General features: G+C 42.0%; 1 protein-coding gene across 1 annotated transcript in view; it reads left to right on the top strand.

Moving 5' to 3' along the window:
- The window catches only part of snd1 (staphylococcal nuclease and tudor domain containing 1), a 213,564-nt gene that overhangs the window by 162,159 nt on the left and 26,798 nt on the right, over nt 1–24,607 (top strand). The window contains exons 18-20 of the mRNA XM_074625382.1: nt 842–983; nt 19,307–19,430; nt 22,792–22,861. Of these exons, the coding sequence (XP_074481483.1) occupies nt 842–983; nt 19,307–19,430; nt 22,792–22,861 (336 nt within the window). The remainder of the gene's footprint in view (nt 1–841; nt 984–19,306; nt 19,431–22,791; nt 22,862–24,607) is intronic.

Raw genomic sequence — 24,607 nt, 5'->3', positions numbered from 1 at the left:
TGATATGTGGCCCAAGGCAAAGCACTTCTCCCTAATGAGACTCCTGCCCTCTGTTTTCTCCTGGGGAGCTGAAAGAGAAGTAACCTTGATGCAGCATATAGAAAGGATGCAACCTGCTTACACACACACATATTGCTATGCTTGTGAGTAACCTCATTGATTACATTATATGCCAAACCTGTGATGTTATCACCAATACTACATGGCTAACCTCAACCCTAGTTTTACTTTAACCACTTAGCCCAAGACTGAACCCTAAAATAGCCCCTCGAAGAAACCAAAATGTCCTCACGACACACGATGAAACCGTCACATAAGATCTTTATCTGTTCTGAATTGAAACATCTTTGCAGCATCGTGGTGGTTCAGAAAGCTGTGTTAGAAACAATGGACTGTACTGTCTGCTGGCAGCATCACAGGTTTGAGTTTGGGCCCAAAATAATGAGTAACAAAAATGTCGACTTGACACGATGCTCAAGGAATATGTCAACATGACATTATGATCTCCTTCATTATTCCGGTGCTCTTACAAATATGTGACCAAATCAGTCATTAGTGAAAAATGTGTGAATCACTGTGATGTCTCAAGTGGGTGGAAAAAGATATTCAAAACATTTAGTGACTGGAAATATCAAAGGACAGTCTCATCATTCCCATTATTAGTTTGAGTCATGTTCTGTGACGCACAAATCTATTGTCCTTTATTTATATGTTGTTTTTTTTGCTCAAATTATACAAAGAATAATCCAAAGTACTTAAGCACCATGTTTGTGTTGCATTAGAGGTCTGGTTTTTGCTGCAGTCACTAACCTGTCTGTGTCCCTGTGTGTTGCTTTTGTAGATCTGGGCCAATTACGAGGAGAAACCAGTAGAGGAGGTCGTGCACGTAACGGAAGAGAAGGAGCGAGTGGCCAACTACAAACCAGTATACGTCACCGAAATCTGCGACACCCTGCACTTCTACACCCAAGACGTCGAGACAGGTAAGATCGCGTTTGAAACGCGTGAATGACGGTCTCGAACACTGTGTCTGTCAGACGGGACTAAATTCGACACAGTGTAAACATGTCGTATTACTCCGTTCTACAATGACTGTTTCATCACGCTATGCAATCCCACACAAAATCCCACCATCAACATCAGAGGTGCGAGCAAAGGCCCCCTCTCACTTTTTTTATTCCCTTTTAACACCACACTGACTTTATGAATGGCAATTATCTCTACCACTCTGACATTCACCTCATCCCCTGCCGCAGCATCCCTCCCACCAGCGTAGACGAAACAAAGGGCGTCCTACTTGTTATTACTACAGAATGACAGGAATAAATCACTCCATCCCCCTTCTTGTCACCGGTGACAGGGGGGAGGAAAGGAGAGAAAAGTTGGGAGATGGGAAAACTAACAATCCCTAGTATTCTCGCATGGCTGCTCCCTCTGACAAGCTCTGTTTGCGTTCTGTATATGTGTGCGTGAACGAATGTAATACCTCCTCCCCCCCATTCTGTTTTGTTCTGGGTAACGGTCCGTCTTTTAGGTAGTATACTTAATGGGCCATCCGGTGTGATATCAAAATCAAGGTGTGTGTGTGTGTATGTATACAGTATATGTATCTGTGTTTAATTACAAGAGCATACACAGAGAAGTTTGTTGTCAGCAAGTTGTCCACGGTAGCAACTGTAACTAAGGGCAGAGGGAGATTGTGCTTCAGCTGCAATTCACCAAGCAATGCTTTTGCTATTATTATAGCCACCACAGTCAATATTTGAAGGTCCACATAATGAGAGAACAGAAATCTCTCTTTCAGAGATGATGCAGAGTAGTGGCTGCACAATTAATCGAATATTAATCGCGATCATGATTTTTGGCTTCCCACAATTAAATGAACATGATCGACTGCGATATTGACGTCAAAATGCGTGCTTTGGTCATAGAAAACTACGCTGCATCAATCAAGCTCTTCCTAAACTAACAGCTAGAGATGCCGTCAGTCAGCAGCCGATCGAAGCCGGATGGTTTTTAGCGGTCTCATATTCATATATCCAAGTTTTTTACTGGTCAGACACACATGTGCAGTCGACACATGATGGTTTTAAGTCGGCACACAGCAGGACAGTCAGTAACGTCACACGCACAAAACATGCCGTCGGTGTAAAGTTCTTCAGTGTGAGTGAAGAACACATAAAGCTGCAATTTGTAACAACTGCAAGTCCAAAATAAGCCGTGGAGAAATAATCTTAAAACAACTTTAAGAACAACTAACTTAATCAGATACTATATTGTAATTAATTCCCATGATGCTGCTCAGTGTAATCACAGTGACCGGCTCGTCTTCTGACAGTACGGAGCACGTTATGGTGCGTTCAAGCTCCATTCAGTAAACATGAGTATTAGGTGATGGTAAGTTATAACCCTATCATGATGCGTTCAGATGTAATCTAGTTTTTGTCAAGAAACTTGATTAAATCCAGTTTGAAGGGGATGTTTTCAAAGCAATATGAAACGGATAATAGAGAGGGAATTATGACCTGTTCCTGACCAGCTCTAAGCAGCTTATAAGATTTAATTAGGACTACTAATGCCAAGATTTGTTTTCATCAAAGCAAATATTTAAATAAAAATACAATCACGTATTTCCTAATCAATTGAATTGTGTGTTTTTATGCAAATAACCACTATAGATGAGAATAACAAAGTAAAAGGATAACATTTAGAATTACTGAGAGTTGGAATGAAGCACAACGTGGAAGTGAAAGCAGCGCTCTGATTATTTAAAATGGGAAATTGCAATAAAAATATTTTTTGGCTAAAATCAATGAATAATCGTGACCTCAATATTGATCAAAGTAATCGTGATTATCATTTTGTCCCTAATGGTGCAGCCCTAATACGGAGTGATGTTTAGAGAAACGTGGTATCGCCAAAAAGGCATGTGTTTTCAGCCCTTTCCTCATCATCGTTATAATCCTTGAATCAGTATTAGGATTTGAAACAGCCTGTCCTTGACACCTTGGATCTTGCGACTTAATCATTGTCACGATTACAACCAAAAACCTGCGCTCACAAACTAGCTGGAGCAGATCTGACGCCTCCGTGCCAATCGCTATCCCTTCATCGTCTGCCAGTTTGCGTGCGGGAGGGAGCCGTACAGGATACGAAAGGTCTTCCTCTCACATCTGGCTTTCGCTGGCAGTCGACTGTCGGAGGCCATGAAATTGACTTTGGCCACCTCTTAGTTTGCCTCACCGCCGTAATTAATTAATTTGCCTTCATTTACTGCCAATCTGAGCCTAAGCATCACTCAACACCATAATAATCCAATCACATGCGAGTGTGGAACGCTTTTGGCCCCTCGATTGTTCTTTTTGAATACCTTTCCTTTGCTCCAGGTGTTGCAAACAATCTGTTATTCATCTTCTTGCCATGAGCTGTAGATTCAAATCTAAAGCCTTTTCCACCTCCTCTGGCTACTTCAGCTCCCACTCCGACTGCAAGCCAGGAGTGATGTGGAGGTTATGTGCAAGGCTTTTTATCACCGATCAAAATCACGGGAAGAGGCTGAAATGTACAGTACATGGCATGTTAACCTAAGGCCCTTCAGCATCAATTACTGTCAGCCGGGAAAATGTGGTATTTTCTCTCTATGTTATGGATTATCTAGTTTCGAGGCTTTTGGGGATGCATGCAATGCTTGCGCTACACATTTATTGATTCTTTGGCATATTTCTCATATATTCTTTATATCTATAAGGGTCCTGGGGAAACAGCAGGATGCAAAGCATTTCTCAGTAGCAACCTAAGCGTTGCATTTAAAGAAATTGTACACAAACTGCATTTTTTTTTTTTAAATATTGCTGCTCTCAGTGTATTTTGACAGGAGAGCTGTGCGATATTTAATCTTTTCTCATATAAAGGCTTGATTTTTAGATGATCCAGCAATGCTGGGGCCTTTTTTTTATTTATTTATTTCCCCCCTTTAATTGGCCCGTGTTCTTCCACCGAGAGGCTTACGTGGTAGTTAAAAAAAAAATTATTCTCAGCAGGGATGCAAAAACCTGACCAGTCCTCAGCCCGGCCTCCTTCTCCTCATCTCCCTCTACATCACGTTGTTTTGCCCCTCCCCGCCCTCCTTCCTCCATCTCTTCTTCTCCCTTGGTCTCTTTCATTTTCGCTGACGCTTCCTCAAAGCTACATTAAGTCATACCAACCCCTTGAAGAGCACATCAAAGTGTTAGGGCCTGTAAAATCATACAAGCTGAGTGCTTTGCAATATCATTACATGTTCCATCTCCCTCCCACCCCCCCACCCCCTCTTCTCTCTCTATCGCTTCCCTTTCCCTCAATTTTCTGAAGTGAAGGAATTTATATCCTCGCATAAGCTCGGAAGCAGAGTCTGAATTTCATAAATGCGCTCGTGATTGCGACCGACGACAACGCAACACTTCGCATAAATGATAGAGTGCTCGTAATGTGTGCCGCGGTTCACGCTCCGAACCATGCAAAATATATATTTTACGTATATATTGTGATATTTTTCCTCATCCCATGTGTGCTGCACTTTGACCGAGACCAATTAACCTCTAACAAATCATGTCAGTCAAGTAATTGATTCAGAACAAAAACAAATGCTTCACTGAAATAACACACGGCGAGAGATAGATGCTGTGAACATCACTGCAGTTTAACATAATAACAACAGCACTGTATGACCTCTGTGGCATTCAAAATTATATTTTTGTTGGAATTGTGTAGCGTTTATGCACCTCGAGAGGTTAAATGAACACTTGCCCTCCCTCCTTGTGTGCATATATTAGCATTCAAAATACAACAAGTTTGCACGGAGTTGTATCAACACCTTCTTAACACCCGTCTCATCAGAAATCAACCTTCTAAGACCCACATTATGCTGCGAGTCGGATTGTTCTCACAACACCTACTTATTTTCTCCACTCCTCTTACAAATCCACCGGCTAAGATCGGAGTCAAAATTCAATCGGTGTGTTTTTGGCAAACACTTCCAACACTCCATTATTTACCAGATGGAAGCAAACCCTTTTTCATTGAGTACTCCTTGACCATCCTTGAGGTGTAGCACACTAGAGTGGCAAGCCTTCCCCCTCTGGTCTCGCCTGATGTTCAGTTTTGGAAGCCAGCTCACTGAAATGATCTTGAACAAAAGGATAAAAAACGTATCGCAATTGATGGCACTGTAGACGCGAGCCCATTTACTTAACGTCAATAAATCACAGCTTTTATTGTGGGTGTTAAAACTCATCATGAAAGGTAGCTGTATTTATAGAAACAAAAACATATTATTAAAATACAGCTGGCTGACTGGCAGAGTCATTTTTCAGTCCGCAGTTAAGATCCCATTTGTTTCAACCGTTGCTTCAATAAGATAAGATGAACTTTTATTGATTTGATGTAGGAAAATTAATGTGTCACAGCAGCGAGATGAAAGCAAAAAAGCTGTGAAATATTCCAGGTAGCAGGATATAATGCTAACAATAAAGGAGCAGATGGTAGTGTTTTATAATATGAAAAGACAGATTAATAAGTATTCTACCCCAGTAAGAATGGCATGTGTTAGATTGGGTCAGGCTTCTCTAGAGAGCATCGTTATACGTAAGACAACAAAGTAGAAAAAAGTGATGCAAGATGACCTTAAAATTTATAGAAGCATTTACAGTTTGAGGCAGATGGCAGCAGATAATAGCAGTCCAGTAGGGCAAGATACCAGATGTTGTAAATAGCATAAAGCACACTAAATGGACAGTACATCTGTTAGAGAGGTATAAAGAGGGGAAAAAAACCAGTAGGGTTGCAGACATTAATATGTACATGACGTATCCAAAGCATTAACTATGGATGGGAATCACTAGAGGCCCCACGATACCATATTATCACATTACTTAAGGCACTATATGATATTGTGATTTCAAACGAGTATTGCGACAAGATTTATTGAGATATATTGCGATTTATTACCTTTTTTCAACTGCAAATTATGCAGTTTTCAACATGTTTTATTTGATAAAATACAGTTTTCACTCCCTTCATCTCACTTCAATAATTTTTATATCCCAGCAAGATGGGATTGTCTGTCAGGAAAACAGACTGACCAACGTTGTCATAAAAATGTTGCATCAAGCACCTGACAAACTGAACTGTTTGTATTAAAATATACATATAGTCCAACTTAACTGAATGCAAACATGTGTGGACTGGACGACTGTAACATTACAGGTATTTTGAAGAATGCAACTTTTACCAAAAAAAAATGATGCAGTCCCTTCATCTCACTGAAATCATTTTTAGCTAAATGGAATCGTCATGCTGACAGACTGACCAACACGTTCATAAAAACATAAATGTTGCATCATGCACCTGACAAACTGAGCTGTTTTTTTATAGTCTATATTGTATTTGTATTAATAATAATCGTTTTTTTCCCACCTCTACCATTAACCCTTTGGGAGTGTGGCTATCTACTATGCCAGGATGTATTTATTTATTCATTTATTTATTGTGGTCTACTGAGAGCAGTGGTGAGTGAAGTCTACACAGCTGTCGTCATACTTAAATGAACATACGTAGGCCCATGGAATCATCTCTATGCTCTTATCTTCTAAGTGATCCTCACATGTTGTAGAAAAAAAATGCAGTTAGTAATATCTTTTATTCTCCGGAGGTCCTGAGCGCTCTGCATTTCACCCCTTTTTTCCCATTTTAATTATTCACATTTAATTACTCTTAAGTGCTGCTATTTTTCATACGTATGTGGATATCTTTGCACAAGCTCGATAAATGATTAATTTCACGTTAGGAATGTTTTTTTTTCCAAGTCACCGAGAAGCTTGAGGGATTGCGCTCTTTAATCCTCGGTTTATTTTTAAGGGTCTTTATCTGTTGCTGTATGCGTTTATCTCTCATTGTCTCACTTTCCTCCCCGCACACATTGTCTCTCCCTCGTACCGCTTTCTCTCTTTTCTCTCCCTATTTTTCTGGTGTGTGTGTGTGTGTGTGTGTGTGTGTGTGTGTGTGTGTGTGTGTGTGTGTGTGTGTGTGTGTGTGTGTGTGTGTGTGTGTGTGTGTGTGTGTGTGTGTGTGTGTGTGTGTGTGTGTGTGTGTGTGTGTGTGTGTGTGTGTGTGTGTGTGTGTGTGTGTGTGTGTGTGTGTGTGTGTGTGTGTGTGTGTGTGTGTGTGTGTGTGTGTGTGTGTGTGTGTGTGTGTGTGTGTGTGTGTGTGTGTGTGTGTGTGTGTGTGTGTGTGTGTGTGTGTGTGTGTTGCTCTCTCTCCGGAGGCTATATGTAATTACTGTCAGAGGGGGACCTGCATAGATCCGTGTGACCTTGGACACTAAGAGACAGAGGCCACTCCAGGCACAGGGGGAGAAAGTGACTCTATGCTGTACACGGTTTGTTGCTTTGCCACGATGCCGGAGAGTCGACATAATTAAAAAACTTGCTAAATATAGCCCCGAAGACTTAATGGGTGCAACCTGAGCATCGGATGCTCTGCCACTTTTCAATTTTTTTTTTAATCAAAGACATAAAGTACAGGAGTATTACTTTTCCTAAAAAACTCATAAGCTGTGCCCCAATTCACCCTTTGCTAAACCCCTCCCCCCCTTGGCTACTGTTGCTAGGCAAGCTTTTGTACCCGGCATGTCAATATGGCATTTTTAAACGATATCAGTGAGAGATGTTCCAAAGAAAAGCGAGGAAAAAAAATACCACACTCGTCTCTAAACGTTGAGGATATCTGCTGTTGGACTTCAGGTTCCATGCACACCACTGAAAGTTTGAAAGGCGTTATGTGCCTAGTTACGGTTGCTAAAGTAGGATTGGAAAGTGGCTATTTTAAGGAAGGGCTTAGCATAGGGTCAATTCCATAGTGCGTAGTAGTTTGGGATGGTCTTGAGTAGAGGATTAAATTGGCATTTAGTGCAAATATGTACTCCCCAGCATGATGTTTGTTCCATTTATGTAACCAGCCTTTTCTCATCTGTTCTGTATGTTGCACACACAACATGATTCCTGTCTATGAATAAGATGCCACACTCAGACACCGTTAGACGGGCTGTCCTGGCCTACCGACTGTATCGCCGGGCAACACTCCTCTAGGGGTTTCTTTTGCCTCAGCTAGCTGCCTCCTCCTGATTTGGACGTCACTCGGTTGTCACCTCCGCGGGGCTGGAATCGGCCGTGCCCGGGCCCCGACCGACAAACACACATTTTCTGCCCAACCTCAAGCCTCAGCTGCAGCGCAGTTGGCGGTACATCCTGTCTGGTGCTTGTTTCCTGGCACCCACACAGGCTCATAATGAGCAGAGTCGTTCCCCCCCAACCAGGTGCCACTCCGTCCACATTATTCACACTTCTACCTTTTACACACAGCAGCTGTTCATCACCTAATGATGCTGGACCGGGCTACTGCTGGAGCAAAGCAGGCAGGGAGCTGCTCTCTCTCTCTCTGGCTACACTTCAAACCCGGGAACCTTTTCTGGCTTTTGAAATTGAATTCCATTACTTTGAAATGTTATGTTTCAATCTTATTTACTTTACTGAGATTTTTTTTTAATATTGGCTTATTTACTTGTTCCCTCTTTTAATATATGCTTTCCCACACATTTTTCTGCAAATATGGCGTCTCACAGTTATCACAGCATCTTTCTTCTCGAGTCCAACTTCTATATTAAGTGGAGACAAGTTGCCACAGCAACACTGGTATTCACAGTGTCAATTTCAATAAGAGGACATGAGAATTACTGCAGCATTTCATATTGATCAGGGTGAGTGGCCCGCTAATTGGATGTCATGTCAAGGCCGCCAAGTGATGATTACTTTATACAATAGAGGCTTAATAATAAAACAAGGGTGCACATTTAGAAACGGTAGTCGCGGCGCTGCCTGCAGTGTTTGCTTTAATTTTTTTTTTCCCATTCTGGATGAAACATCTTCCCGTGGCAAGTCAGTCAGGGGTTGAGATAATTAACTCCTACACCAGAACGTTATGAAACGACTTTTTTTTTTCTTCCAAAAGCGTTTGAGGAAGTAATTTTTTTTCTTAATCATGCAAGTTCTTTGTTGAACAGTCTAATTAAAACAATGAAGTAAAGGAACTAATTGTGAAATGAAAAAAAAATGGATTTGTGAGTTTCAGGCAACAGACAAAAGAAATGCAACAAAGTCCTAAATGTGACAATTGTATTAATGTTGAATAGTTTAATGGGCCCATCGAATTAGGGGAGAACGGCTTTAATTGCTGTAGTGTTCCCTCAATGTACATCTTAAAGCTAAAGCTGCTTGTCTGTAGACACCATATTAGTTTTAATTTAAAATTCAGCCGTGTAAATAATTAGAGCGCACTGTCTCTGTGCCTCTGGAAAGAAAAAGTACTTCTTTCTGTTACACAGATCGTGGCCTCATGTATCTTTGTCCATCCGTCTCTTATGTCTCGTGTTTTATTCAGTTCAAGGGCGTACAAGGCCTTGTTGCGGTGGCCTTCGTATACCTGCAGTGAACAAAAGTAACAAAGCAGGTGAATGAAAGTTGCAGTAGATGCAGCAGCCGTTTTTCACTTTTCCGTGCTCCCTGCCTTTGCAGCGGATGCAATATTTAGAGGTCAGAACCTGCCCAGATGATCTCCCCCCTGTCCCAAGGCATCCATTATTAAATCAGATACGCAACTTAGCTTCTAAAAGGTCAGCTCACCTGTCAGTTTTAAGGGCGGGGTGCTTTTTGATTTTCTTCATCCTTATTCTTCACTATCCTAGCGAGCATGATTGGCACTAATGTCAACCTCTGGGTCTATTACTTAACGCTGAGTGGCTGAATGGCACTTTTCATAGTGGTGAGCCACTTACAGGTCCAAAACTGGGGTTCTCTTCAAAATTGGCCAGGCCCCACACTCCCTCGGTCCTCTTCCCCAAACGTTGCACAGGGCACATCTTATGAATATATTTGGCCTCCTCACAATCAAAACGGGGCATTAGCCGCAGTCAATGAGGCTCGACAGGTGGCAGAGAGAAGAGCAAAGGGAGACTGATGCAAAAGGAGAGCCACAGATGCCGTCTCTGTTTAGATTTTCTGTGATGGTTTTTCCAATTACAGAAACAGTAATTTGCTGTAAAAGGCTCCAGACTGCCGGGAAGGGTAGAATGGAACAGGGTAATTGGTGGTGGTGGTGGGGGGGTATCGCATGAGATATAATCCATATCACTCTCTCCAGTGGGAGTGGAGCAGCATTAGTCAAGCAGGGGGGATCATTTGTTTTTTATAGTGGCCTCCCTCAACGCTCGGCAGATGCTGACACCACTTTAAACATCACTCAGGATTGGGAGTAAATGGCCTTTTCTCTTGTCTTAGCTCCCTCTTTGTCACACTGTGTCTTCAGGAAAGTGTACAAATATCCCCCGGGTGAGCTACGCCTCATTGTTGACCAATCACAAGGGGCATTGGACTCACAACAGCTGTGCGTGTTTGCTTGCACACACACAAAATCAGGCCTCCCGAGCCAATGCTTTACAGAGAGCTTACGTTTTGTTGTTTGTCAGTGCGGCCTTTTTACCTTTTGAAGTGTTGCCTTGCATGTCCTGAAACGCAGCCATTCCTCTACCCCCAGAGGATAAAGCCCGTCCAAACCCTCATGCATATTTAACACTTCAAACTAACAGGTGAGCTAAAGCACAAAGCTCTGTTCAGCGGGCTGCGATGGTGGATGATGCACCATCCATGTGTCCACAGGGTCTTTGACCAGTCGGCCTAGAGGCGCAGAGCAATAGCTCTGCAGTATTTTCGAAGATGAGAAGGAAAGTTGATGCAACGAAAATATTTGTGTGTCAGCTTCAGTTTGACTGTGTCTCATACCTTTACATCAGGGCTGCCTAAAGAGGGACCCGCGGGCCAAAGTTGGCTGCCATAAGGTTCAGATTTGGCCCGCCAGATGTTTCTAGGGTTAGATTTTTTCTTTTTTATTAGAAGACCCGCGGAGTTGTTGGCAATCCCAACAAACTTTACTGTCTGTAGCAGGCTGTTTTAGAGCTAGAGAGAATATACTGGTATCATATGAAACTAGAAAAACCTAAGGAAGCCATTGGTACCAACCATGTCATGCTAGCTTTTCAAGAATGAGGCTAAAAAATGCTCCGAAGTTAAGCAGAATTTTGGCAAGGAAAAACTGGCATGGGCATTTTCATTTTCTCTTGACCTCAAGATCTGTGAATGAAAATGGGTTCTATGGGTACTCACGAGTCTCCCCTTTACAGACATGCCCACTTTATGATGATCCCTTGGAAAAGCTGTCTCCCTTTACTCAAAGCTGGATGTCTCCAGTAGGGTCAAACGAGTGCTAACGGTGCTTATGGGCTAACAGCTATTTTTCCTTGTATTTTTGGTCTCAGTCTGAGACCTGACTTTACTGTCTTTCAGAGGCTTTAGCAGACTCAGTTTTAGAGGTAGAGTGAAGGTACTGAAATCATATGAAACTAGAAGGACCTAAGGAATCCACTGGTACCAGCCATGTCATACTACCCTGTTGGGAAGAAGGCTAAATAACGCTCCAAAGTTGGGCTACATTTTGATGAGGAAAAACTGCCATGGGCATTTTCATTTGGGTCCCTTGATCTCTGACCTCAAGATATGTGAATGAAAATGGGTTCTATGGGTACCCACAAGTCTCCCCTTTACAGACATGCCCACTTTATGATAATCACATGCAGCTTTGGCCAAAAGATTTCGTTTTTTGAATGCAGTATAAATGTGATATTTTTGCCTTTTCTAAAAATGGTGTATTTGAATATTTCTGCATCCTGGGGTCCCTAAACAGTCTTGTAATTTTATAAATTGGGTATTACTGGAGCCTAGTTGTGATCAGCAGGTGGGTTTTAACTATGTAAAAGCTAAAAGAATATTCAATTAGGGGAGCTTGGGATCCTACCATTTGCATCTTAACAATACAATACAATATGTTTACTTTTAGCCTGTGGCCCCTTCATTATGTTCCAGTTTTTGCCCTCCTAGGGAGAAAGTTTGGGCACCCCTGCTCCAGATCTTGCCTTCCTTTTTATACAAATTATAGTCAATTATAGCCGGGTTTATGTTTCCAGATCCTCTCCAGTCGATTGTTTCCCCGGCAGGTGTCCCTTTCATAGATGCACTCCACTTTGACTCTTAATTCCTTCATTCTTATAAGCCAGGAAATGAGAATGCTTTCATAAGCAGCCATCGCTCTCTTGGCCTCTGCCTCTTGTCATATTGTGATTATTTACCCTTCTGTGGTTTAATGGCTTTGGTAAACAGCTTAATAGAATTCAGTACGGCCTTGGGATGCGTAGCGAAAGGGCACATGATTCACTGTTTTCATTGGCTTTTTGTTCCCCCCCCTCTTGTCTCTGCTCACACACCGTGCGCCACAATATAATCAAATCCGATCATAACCAACCTGTAAAACTGTTGTATGTCTCTCTTACCCTCTCTCTCTCTCTCTCTCCTCTTCTCCATTGTTTTCTTGTTTTTAAGCCTAATCGCTCCCTCACTCCGTACTGGGCATTCACAATGTAATTATATATGATTTACAAACAGCTGCAGCCATAATGGTGTATAAACAAATTACAGAATGAGGGAGGAAAAAACAACAGGAATAAAGAGATGAAGACAGAGAGAAATTGGCCAGCATCAGACGTAGTCAGTGGTTTGGCTGTTTTTTTGGATCATCGCTTTGGCTCTCCCTTCAACACAAAATGAGCACTCACGCTCGACATGGTTTACCCCTTCTGCACACAGATATTTAGTTGTCTTTATGCCAGCGTTAAATAGGAGTCTGCCTCTGCAATACTGAGTGTCCTCGCTGCACATCCTTCCTAATGTGACTGCTCACATTCATTCAGGATTTCACTGGGACGCCGCACTTGCATAAGAGTTTGCTCAATTGACCCCCCGAGGGCCGAGATTTTCTCTCTGCGCTCGCCTGCAGCATGTAAAGCTCATCTCAGTCTCTTTCCATGATTGCAGAGTAGAGTCTTTTATTATGGTCATCTGTGTGTGGTTCCACATGCCTGCATCTTCTGTATGTGTTCTTTGTGTTGTGATACACATATTTACATAAATACTTTTCTGCAGACACGCACTCAACTGGACTTAAAAAGTTGCACACATGGATGACGTGGTCCTGATAAATTCATTACCCCAAAGCCGGCACACCGTTGTCCAAGACGCCTGCACAGCAAATTGGATCTGTAAATCCCAACAGAGAATGATGATAATGCACGAGGCACACTCTGCATACTAAATCAAAATGCACCTTTGCAAATGTGGACATGCACATTATGAAACGCGCAGGAGCACACGGGGAAAGAAAGGTGTATGAATTAAAAGCTGTCAGTTTTGCTATTCTATGAGGATAGTGCCTGAGACAAGGAAGGGCTAAATGTTTTAAATGTTTTATTGAAGATTGTTGTTAGTCATGAACCAAAGTATACAAGACTGTACAGAAGGACATCAGGAGACATGTTCAATATCATGCCAGTCAGTGGATTGACATAGATTTATTGTTTAAGTGTGACTGGACTTGACTTGGAAGTAATTGGAGTGAGTCTATGGGTCACAGCAGATCGTAAATCAGCTTGTTAAAGTTGGCGATCCATAACGCTGTACTGTCAGTGCCCTTTGACTGCATAACCTCAATCAGAGCCTATATAGGGTCCAGTGTGTATTTCCAGAGTAAACCTATGGAAAAGTCCAACTTATTTGATCAGTCTCTAGTGAGACATGGGGAAATAAGGGGAAAAAAAATCAAATCGGAATCAGATGGAACAAAACAAACTCTGTGTTAAAGGCGGGCTCCCATTCATTCCTATGAAAGTTGCTCAGTGGCGCATGAAGCCAAAAAAGTTCAGTATAAAATGACCCAGATCTTCCTGTGATCTTCCACATCCATGGGGCCCATAGAACAAACACAATAGCGTTTCCTTTAACCCCACCTCCCAGACACTCCCTCGTCTCATTCACATGAACGGCAAATAAGTCTTGATTCGGCTATTGGTGCATTTTACAACTTTTAGAACCTATCCTAAATAAGGGCTATTTAAGTGTTCGTACTAGGGATGTCATGATACCAGAAAGTTACAGTAGTAGTCGATACCAATACCAATGAAATTCCATCTCGATACCACGGTAAAAAAACAAAAGTAAAACTTCCTAACTTTTTGTTAGGAAGTTATACGGGCCATAATTCCCTTCCTATTATCTATTTTATATTGCGGTGAAAACATCCCCTTCAAGCAACTGGATTTATTCAAGTTTCTTGCCAAAAACTGCATTTTACAAGATTACATTTGAACATATCATAATAACGTTTTTACTGAATTGAACACACCATAATGTAAATCAATGGCACCTCCCGTTAACGTTAGAGGTTAGCTCCTTGCAGGACTGTGCTGCTTACCGGCTCCTAATAGCAAAACGTTAACTAGCTCTCCTCCTGCCGATTTCAACATGAGTTTGTTGTTCACAATGTAGCGTTATCTGGGGAAAAATAGGGTACGTCCCCAGGACACGTCGGTAGTGAGTTTACTGTGTCCTAAACACATTTTCTATCGTCCCAAGGACGCAGTTAGTCACGAACCCTGACGGTACCATACGGTAACTTCGGTACAGTAGAAAAACAATTACCGTCACGTTTTTTTAATTTTGGCAACGACATGGTACCGAAGTATTGTTTTTTCGTGACTTACTTAGGAGGTTTATTTACCTAAAAAATGTACAATTAAAAAACGATGTATAAAAATACATACTATAGACATTTTTAAATCATTTTCACGATATATATCGTCATATTGCCCAGCTCTAATTTAACAGCACTTTGCCACGGTGCAAGTAGGAGACATAAGCATGATTAGGAGCAGCAGCATTGTAGCTTATAGCATGGTGGCGTAGTAGAGTATTCTAGCAGACCATCTGATTTGACAGCAAGGAATTGGCTGTCAGACAGCAGAGATTCATATCAGATCATCATCAGCTAATCAGGACACTGTGCACCGTGTGGCGTGTTTGAATTTTTCCCCATTTAATGCATCCCATATTAGAGCTAAACCTCCACACCGTAGCTCAAGCCTGCTTTACCATTTACATGAATAAAGCATTTTTAATTAGGTTGGGCTAAGAGGCTCCATCCATTAAGGCTTCATGTGTGTGAATATATATATAGCCGGTAGAACCCTCTTAAAGCTCATGTGTCATTTATTCGGTCCTCTCCGGGCCCAAAGTGGAACATGGCCCAGGAACGGAAATAAATATATAAGTCGGTGTGTAAATACACACACACACACACACACACACACACACACACACAAGTGCACACTAGTACACTCCGAGAAGGAAGGAAGGCACACACTAACTTTTTTTAATTAGATTAATAAATCAAGGAGGTGGCTGGCTGTGACGGCTGTAGCCCAACGCCATTCCGGTAAGTCTGCACCAAGTCGCTGTGGCAAAGCTGGAGCATAATGATGTAACCACACCATTTCGGTGAGTGTGTGTGTGTGTTGGAGGCGAGGGGTTTGGGAAGCAATTCATCTGACATGTTTTCCAAAAACTGCTTTCTCTACAAAACGCTGAGGATGATGTGTTTGTTTGGTGTGTGTGTGTGTGTGTGTATTTATGCTCCTGTTCCCCTCGCTGCATTCATCAGCAGTTGGTGTAGCAGTGGGTGGCCAATGAGGTGTTTGGACACCCCACCCCCCCCTCCCACCCTCCTCTGCCCTGACCCCCTCCACAATCAAGCCGAGCTCCCAGCTTTTCCTTCACACTCTAAAAATCCCTTCATACCCCTCGCTGGTGTTTTTCCTTTAAGTTTGACATGCTAATGAAGGCTGTTGGTTGGCAGCTGCTCGGCTGTCTCAGCCCAGATAAACGGCATCATTATTTATATTTTTCCTGTTCACCAAATAGCAGCAATAATATTAGGTGTTAATGACATTTCACCGCAGCAGTAAAGGGAGTAAAGAATAGTGTGTATTTTTGTTGAGGTGTAGTGCTGCACTGCCTGCCTCCAAGCTGTTTGTTTGATAGTACAGTAATATGCATAGTAAGCAGAACTTACTAATTTTTACACACACACACTGACTGCATTTGCGTGCATAAGAAACCAGGTTAGTGGGAGAAATCGTGTTAAGACAGGAAATGTGAGAATGTGTTTACCTGAGCTGCAATAACCTGGTTACTGTAAAAAAAAACAGTTTACATACAGATGGTCAGTAATCAGATTGTTTTTAATCCAAAGGCTGGCATTTGCAAAGTGTGTTAGTGATACATGAAGCTGCAGCTCAGAGCATTAGGATTGATGGCACAGTGAGAGGACAGACTAAGTGTGAGAGCACTCTTCGCACATACTCGCATTTTACAAATAGTCTACCGTTCAGCTGTGGAAACCGACATATTTAGACTTCTTGGTGTCAAAGTTCAGTTTAGTACTTTTTTTTGGGTCATTTTTTTTTATGTGTAGCTGATATTTTAGAAAGAAAAGGGCACGAGAACCAAGTAGGGTATTCATTTCTTACTCTACTGTCTTAATGTCCATATTTTCCTTAGATTTATTCACACCCAGAAATAAATATATATTGTTTGCAGTTGAAAGTGATCCATTTCTTCCTTTTCTGGGGTAAATCTCCTCCTCAGGGAAAACATATTTTTCCATCCCAAATATTTCCCATTGTTTTAAGTGCGATAGGATCCATTTATGTCAGTTTTTAGTTATTGCCTTTTTGAAGGTGGCTTTTGAATCAATTGTTTTGAATACAAAGGCGCACTGCTAAGACTACAGATGGTTTCATCTCTCCGCACTGCGGCAACAGTGATGCTTCTTTCCCAAGACTCCCTTTGTCATCCAAAACATATTTGCAACATGTAAAAACTTGTAAGAAACCATGTTGTATACATCAGTGGGCAACCTCCGGGTCTGAAAAGTGAAGCCAATGCTGAAGTGCCTTAAACTTGCATTCTTTCTAACAGCCAGCAGAGGGCGACTCCTCTGGTTGCAAAAAGAAGTCTGATTGTATAGAAGTCTATGAGAATATGAGCCTATACTTCTCACTTGATTTATTACCTCAGTAAACATTGTAAACATGAGTTTATGGTCTCAATCGCTTATTTCAAGTCTTCTTCAATAGCATGATGTTCATTTGGTAAATTATGGTCCCATTCAGTTGTTTTACTGTTGGTGTTGTAAGTCTGTGGACTGTGTGTCTACTAATATTTTGTTTTGGCCTCCATATGCCCTCCCACTGTATGAATGTGTGGTTACAAATGCTCCATCACTGACGACCCTGGCTTCCCACAAAACCTCCTCCAGGTGGCAGATCAGTGAAAATGGCCTCTAAAAATACCACATCAAATTTCATGTGGGCCACTTTCCTAAACTAGCTGCTGTAATTGCATCCGCACACTTCATACACACACAGCCACTTGTGAACAGTCATTGACATGCGTGCGTAAACATACTGTGCCATACACACAAACAAATACACTATATATTACACAAACACGAGGAAGTGGCTTGAAGATGCACATATTTAGTGGCGTCACAATCAGCTCCCCAATTGCGACTGATGGGTGCAAATCAGGCTGCCACTTACCGCAGTCATTGAATCCGTGGAGCACCGCCTGTCTATGCTATGATATCTCCTAATTCCCACCATATCGACAGCCACATTCTCGCCTTGAATCCACCGTTAAAGGTCTGCCGTGCATGATATAATGGCTTGATAGGCCAGAAAAGCCCATTGGAAAAGCTGGCTCGCTTTACTCAAAGCTGTATGTCTTTAACAGGGTCAAACCAGCGTTATCTGCGTGGTGCTAATGGGCTAACAGCTGTTGTGTATTTACACCTTTGTGTATTTTTGGTGTCAGGGCCCTATTTAAACGATCTATAGCGCACAGTCTCAAGTGCACTTAGGACGTGTCCAACTCCACTTTTGCAAGTTCAGCGGCACATAATCGGGGTGCAAAGTAAGGCGCAAGAGGCAAAGGGATTCCATTTAGTCTCTTAATTAATCATCCGTGTGTCCTCCGGAGATGCATTACGCATGGACTTGCAGCCGGGCACTGCCGGAGAGGCGGTGCAGATCCATCAGCCTCAAAACGCTGCCGTTTAGGGCGAGAGAGCCCATAAACTGTGAAGTCTCAAGATAGCAATGCTCCAACAAAGCGCTTGACCACACCTCATTTTAAGACACAAAGATGGCCGCAAGTACAATTGCTACTAACAACATCGTGGGTGCTGGGTGTGAAAATGAGAAATGTGTCGATCTGAAACTAGCAATGACAGTTGCGCTGTGCTGAGCGGAGCTTTGCACCAGTAGTAAAATAGGACCCTCAATGTCTTAGGGCGTTTTCGGTTCGTTTGGGTGGTTGTGAACGCAGTAATCTTACTCTGGTGCGGACCAGTAATTAAAAAAACTTTGACAGCAATATTTCAAAGTCTACAATTTCCTGCACAGAAGTGGCAGCTCTGGAGATGAAAAAGCTAAATTGTCTCCTTCTTACACGCCCCCTTAGCAATTTCTTTTCATTTGGTCCACTTTAATTTGTGCACTGTGAAACCGAACCAGACTAAATACAAAACGAACCAAAAGTATCAATTTCACTCTGATTCGGACTAGCCAAACATACTTTTGCTCCGGTACCTTCTCTAAAGCAGCGATCCAGTTTAACTGAAACCCAGGTGGTTTATAATAAACCATGCTGCAGCATGCAATAAAGTAATTAATCTCACTTTTTCATGACAAATGGCAGAATAATGATTACGAGAAGCACTCCCATTCAGTTACAAACAGCATTAACAACCCTCCGAAAAATGTCTCTGTGTGTGCAAAAAGAACACGCACTTATATTTTGCAAAGTTGCATTAGACTTTATTTAATTTATACTGATGCATTTAATTAAGGGTAAAAGTGTGTTCATTTTTTGCTGTTGCCTCACGACCCGCTTTCTTTCAATCACACCCAGTCAAGCCCACGTCCAAACCAATGCAACATGCCTGCACCTCTGTAGCCGAGAGAATTCAATCCAACTTTAGACCCAAATTAAAATGTTCAACTTCTTCTCCATGGGGGAGTGTGAACTCATATTTTAAATGCGATAAAATGGTAATAGAGACAAAACAGTAAACACATCAATGTCAAAGTCAAATGAGAACAGCCCAATAGTGATGTAATGAAATGCAACTTAAAGAAATGAACGAAAACTCTAATCACACTGGAACTGTAAACTAAAGTTTGTCTCCCTCTCCTTCATGTCTGTGTCTTCGTCAGGCGCCCAGTTGGAAAGTCTGATGGAGACCATGAGAGCAGAGATCGCCGCCCAGCCGCCAGTGGAAGGATCCTACGCACCACGCCGAGGGGACCACTGCATCGCTACGTTTGCTGATGGCGAATGGTAAGCAAACCTTTTGATACTTGTGACTGATTTTAACTAGGGCTGTGGAAGTTGAAGGTTGAAGCGGGCTCAGTTTTAAAGCTAGAGTGAAGATACTGGCATCATATGAAACTAAAATACCTAAGGGAATCCATTGGTACCAACCACGTCATACTAGCTTGTCGTGAAGGAGGTTAGATAACGCTCCAAACTTACGCAAAATTTTGGTGAGAAAAAACTGGCATGGCCATTTTCAAAGAGGTCCCTTGACCTCTGACCTCAAGATATGTGAATGAAAATGGGTTCTATGGGTACCCACGAGTCTCCCCTTTACAGACATGCCCACTTTATGATAATCACATGCAGTTTGAGGCAAGTCATAGTCAAGTCAGCACACTGACACACTGACAGCTGTTGTTGCCTGTTGGGCTGCAGTTTGCCATGTTATGATTTGAGCAGATTTTTTATGCTAAATGCAGTACCTGTGAGGGTTTCTGGACAATTATTTTGTGTTGTTGTGTTCTAATAATAAATATATACATACATATGCATAAAGCAAGCATATTTGCCCACTCCCATGTTGATACGAGTATTAAATACTTGACAAATCTCCCTTTAATGTACATTTTGAACAGATAAAAATTTGCGATTAATCGTGTATAAGTATAGACAATCATGCGAATAATCATGATTAAATATTTTAATCAGTCGACAGCCCTATTTTTAACCCATCAGCAAGAAGAAGCCCAGGCTCTAAACTGAATCCCGAACCCTATGCCGAACCCATATCAATCAGCTTCTCTTGCGACAACTAGTAGACGTAACTTTGCAAGCAGGTGATTTATAGCATTACCTGAAAACTGAGACATATATACAGTATATTTGTGTGTTTCTTTCCCCCTAAAGAATACCTGACGCTTCACTTCTACCGTGTCTCTATTTAAGCCTGTGATGCCTTAACTGCAGACACCCACGGGGTGTAATTAGCTCACTGCCTCTGCTTTGGCCTTTCAGAATCAGCAGTCGCTTGACAGTAACACACACACACACACACACACACACACACACACCTACCTACCTCACCTCACCGGATGTTGGAAGTTTACAGATGGTCATGGGGACAGATAAAAGTCACCGTGATCGAGGGAGGGAGAGAGAGTGTCTATGTCAAGATGTTGGCGGCGGGAAAAAAAATCACAAAACTGATTAAAAAACCAAATGTTCCCTCGACACAGGTGCTCTCCTTTCTTCCCTTCCATCTTCCTCTCCAGATTTTTAAGGGGGAAAAAGTTATTCCTTTGTCCCCGCCACCAATGCATGTCAATGAGCATTTTAAACAGCCCATCTGTTGTAAACCTTCACTTTCTTCAGCCCTTGTTTTATGTATAGAAAAGTCTGTAGTTACTTGCAACAACAAAACGCTCCAAGTGGCAAACGTTTCCTGAGATTTTAGTCTTTCTTTTACCAGTCATATATTATTCAGCAAGCTAATTATGTTCATGTTCACATTGTTCTGGGTCCATATCTTTGTATTCTGTGATGCATGTGGAATGTCGGCCTGTTTCATTAGGTGGCTAATTAGAAACTCGTCGCCCTTTCAAGTCCTTTTAGAACACCACAGAGTCGGAGTAAATAGAAAGGAAAAACCTCTGTTAATCAGTCACTCACACTTTGTCTCTCACTCTTTTCTCCCTCGCGCTCATTGTTGTCCTTTATGTCCTCCTGTTAATCACTTATTTGGTTTTTAACTTTGTTCTCTTGTCTCTTTCTATGCCTGTTGTGGCCGTAATTGTTTGGCTTTCTCCTGCTGTCCTTGGTTCTCTGCCAATTTGTCTTTTGTCCCCCCGCTGTCGACGGAGTTGAGTCAGAAAAGTGAATGGTCCGAAGAAGAGACACTTCGTGAATGAAGTTCTTCTGTAGCTTCTATATGAATTCATGAGTAGGGGCTGCCGTCGAAAAGTCTTTTTTTTGCTTCGGAAGGTTCCTAACGGAGTGAAATGACCCGGAAGTATCTAAGTTTAGCCATAATAAAAGCTGTTCAAAATTCTCAAAATGAAAAGGAAAGGAGCTTCAATGCTTCCTTTCTTATCTCCTTTAGCATAGGATACACTGGACCATCCATCACCAAAGGAAAGGAGATAACGCCGTCCCACAATTCCTTGCGGACGCAACATTTAGAGCGACGCGCCATTCTGCCGTTCATAAAAACAAACGATATGCTTATCTTGCATATTATTTTCATACATCACGTCATATACTAATTGTGATTCATGTTGATAAATTTGAGTGACGAACATTTTATTTCATTTTATTTTTCATTATTTATTTCAAAAAAGTAATAAATAAATAATAAAACAACAATAATAACAAACAAAATGAACAGTAAACATATAGCTAACTGTCAATTAACAAATAATCAACATTAATAAATCTTACAAGTCCAAAAAGGAGGTCTTACCCTTTTTCTCTATAACCCGAACAATTCACTCGATATTTATCATATAAACTTTTGTAACTCGTAGCCTGTATTCTTTTTTTTATTTTAATTCCAACCTTGGTAACAAAGTAATATTTTTCACCAGCTGTCCACGTTCTAAGATAAGACTTTATTATATGTAGATGTAAAGTGTTAAACCGCGGGTGAAGGAGCCTGCCACTGAGAGAGCTATTTAAGAACGCACAGGGGGAACATGCCCCTTTTGTAGTCCATCTTAAGAACATTGTAGTATCACCACGGCAGACCTGCATCACTAATAACCGCGGTTGTCTTTTCCTAAGTCTTTATGAATTCTCCTTCACATCTTCCGTTGACCTCATGATGTTTTCCATACAGGGTCAAGGAAAAGTGGTTAGGAAAAGACATTATTTTTTTACTTTTCAACCACAACCTAGGATTTGTCTCTTACTCAGAAACTTTGTTGTGTTTTTCTCTTTAATTTGTCACTGATCTGTATATCAGCTTTTCATTAAATTCAGCTTGCCAGCCAAATGTGCTGGAAAAAAATCTACCTGCTGGGTTTTTTGTGATTAGCGCTAATGCACTAAGGTTATTTTGCTACAAGGCAAAAAATAGGTCTAAATTTCTGTCCTTTATTGCAAAGAGGCCTCTGTGCAATTTCCACAGCCCTGCCATGTCCTGATAGATCCCCTCCGTCCCCTCTCGCTCCCCCGGCCGCCTCATCCTCTCCCGCTCCTCTCCCCCGATCACAACAGACAGATCCTCCAACACCTTTTCCCCAGGGAAATAAGCACGGAATCATTTACTCATCTCCTTTTCCTCTTGTGCCCTCTGTCTTCATCTCCGTTTCCCTCTGCTCTATTCTCTCTCTCTCCTCCTCTATCTCTCTCTCTCTCTCTCTCAATTATTCTATTGCTGCTGCAGGTACAGAGCCAGAGTGGAGAAAGTTGAGTCACCCGCAAAGGTCCACGTCTTCTACATCGACTACGGCAATGTGAGTAACTGTGACCGTGAATTTGACTGTGTGATAAAAGTACTGAATGTTGCGTAGTCATAATTAAAACATGTGCTATTGTTCGGGGCTCAAAGCGAACAAAAAAGTTTTGTTATGGCCAAACCCACTGCCAGAGGCAATCTAGTATCTGAAGAGGGATTTCTTTTCTATTCCTTGCATCTACTCAGACACCAGTTGTTTGCTTATCTCCGCATTCAAAGCAACCTAACAGCCTTTATTTATACTTCCAGCTGGAGTTTTTAGGACAAATATGATGCCGGCTTGTTTGTTTTCCCTTTTATTGTTTATGACTGAAGCAAAAGAGCGCAACTGAGTGGATCGTTTTTTATTCCTTTTCATAACGATGACAAAAGCAGAACGCCCCCTACTCTCTCTGGATTTTTTTTATTCGGTGATGACGGAGGCACTACATCCTCGTGAGTGTGTGTGTTTCTACCCACTTGCGTACACATGCTTGCATCACCAAGTGGCTCATGCGGCCAACCCGGGGCCTGCGGGAGATTTCCCATGATGCAGTGGAGCGGCACAGTGTGTGACTGACCCCAGAGTGGGGGGGTGGGGGAGGCAGCTCGAGGTTTGGCTGGCAGACGCGATGCATCGTGGCATGTTGCTGAAAGTGTGATTCTCCGAGGCCGACCTGGCGCACTAAAAAAAAGAAGCAAAAAGCTGGAGCTGATATCTACCTTGTTCTTTGTAGTTTTGCGTCATTGAAGGTTGAGTAACTCTGGCCTTGATTTCATGCCTCGGTGTCACGAGCTATTAGTCGGTAATATTGCCACCTGTCTCCTGTATAGGGCAGTCCATGAATTATTATGTGATCGTTAACAAACACAGCAGAGCACTTTTGTCTTTCGTTTTTAAGGCCCACATTTACAATGCTGTCAAAAATCGAATATGGCGTTGATAAATCTTAACGTCCTAATCCATAATAAACGTTCAAGGCATTCTCTGTCTAGACTGTACAGTCCAATGAACACATTAACCTAAGATACGGGGGTCATTAAATTAACTCCCCACTTCTAACGGCTGTATTTGTCTGACTTTGCGGCAGCATGTTCTCCACCTTTAGGGAGCCCCGCGGCGATCAGTGATTGGTCGCATTGCTCACATTGGCTTATACCCGCTTCTTTATGCTTCAAATCAAAAGAAATGCAGTACTTACTTTTCCTATATAGCAATGTGCAAAACGAGAGTGCTGACCTTGCAATCAGCACTAAAGATGAAAATGCTTGTAGGCCTGTGAGCCCATGTTGACTGCTGTACTGTCGACATTAAAACAAACAGCAGAGGAGCTTTTTATCAGGTTGTAAATGCAGATTAACACATGCAAAGATCATGAATTCATAAAATGTGTGATGCATGTAATTGAGCAATTAAACCTGAGTTATTGGGCCTCATGCACCAACAGTCTGTTGAATTTATCTTACAAGAGAAACAAATAAGAGAAGTCAGCTCCAGATGCATCCAAATCTGCTCTTACCCAGGGGGGCTGAATGATGAATCCCACTTGGATCAGAAAATTGGAGGCGTGTGGCCAATTGTTTATTATTTGCATAGGTAATGCCCCCTAAACACTATATAAGGGCAGCTGTTGTACAGTGTGCAAATACTCTGCTACATGCCCAAGAATTAGAGAGAAGTCACCAAAAAAATGTCTGGAAGGGCGCTGTCACAAGCCAACATTTAGCCCAACATTTAATCGAACTCTGGTTCTGTTCGTTCTGA

Source organism: Sebastes fasciatus, chromosome 23, assembly GCF_043250625.1.
Source record: "Sebastes fasciatus isolate fSebFas1 chromosome 23, fSebFas1.pri, whole genome shotgun sequence".
NCBI lineage: Eukaryota > Metazoa > Chordata > Actinopteri > Perciformes > Sebastidae > Sebastes > Sebastes fasciatus.
Note: the sequence above shows the minus strand (reverse complement) of the source record. Positions and strands in the feature narration are given on the sequence as shown.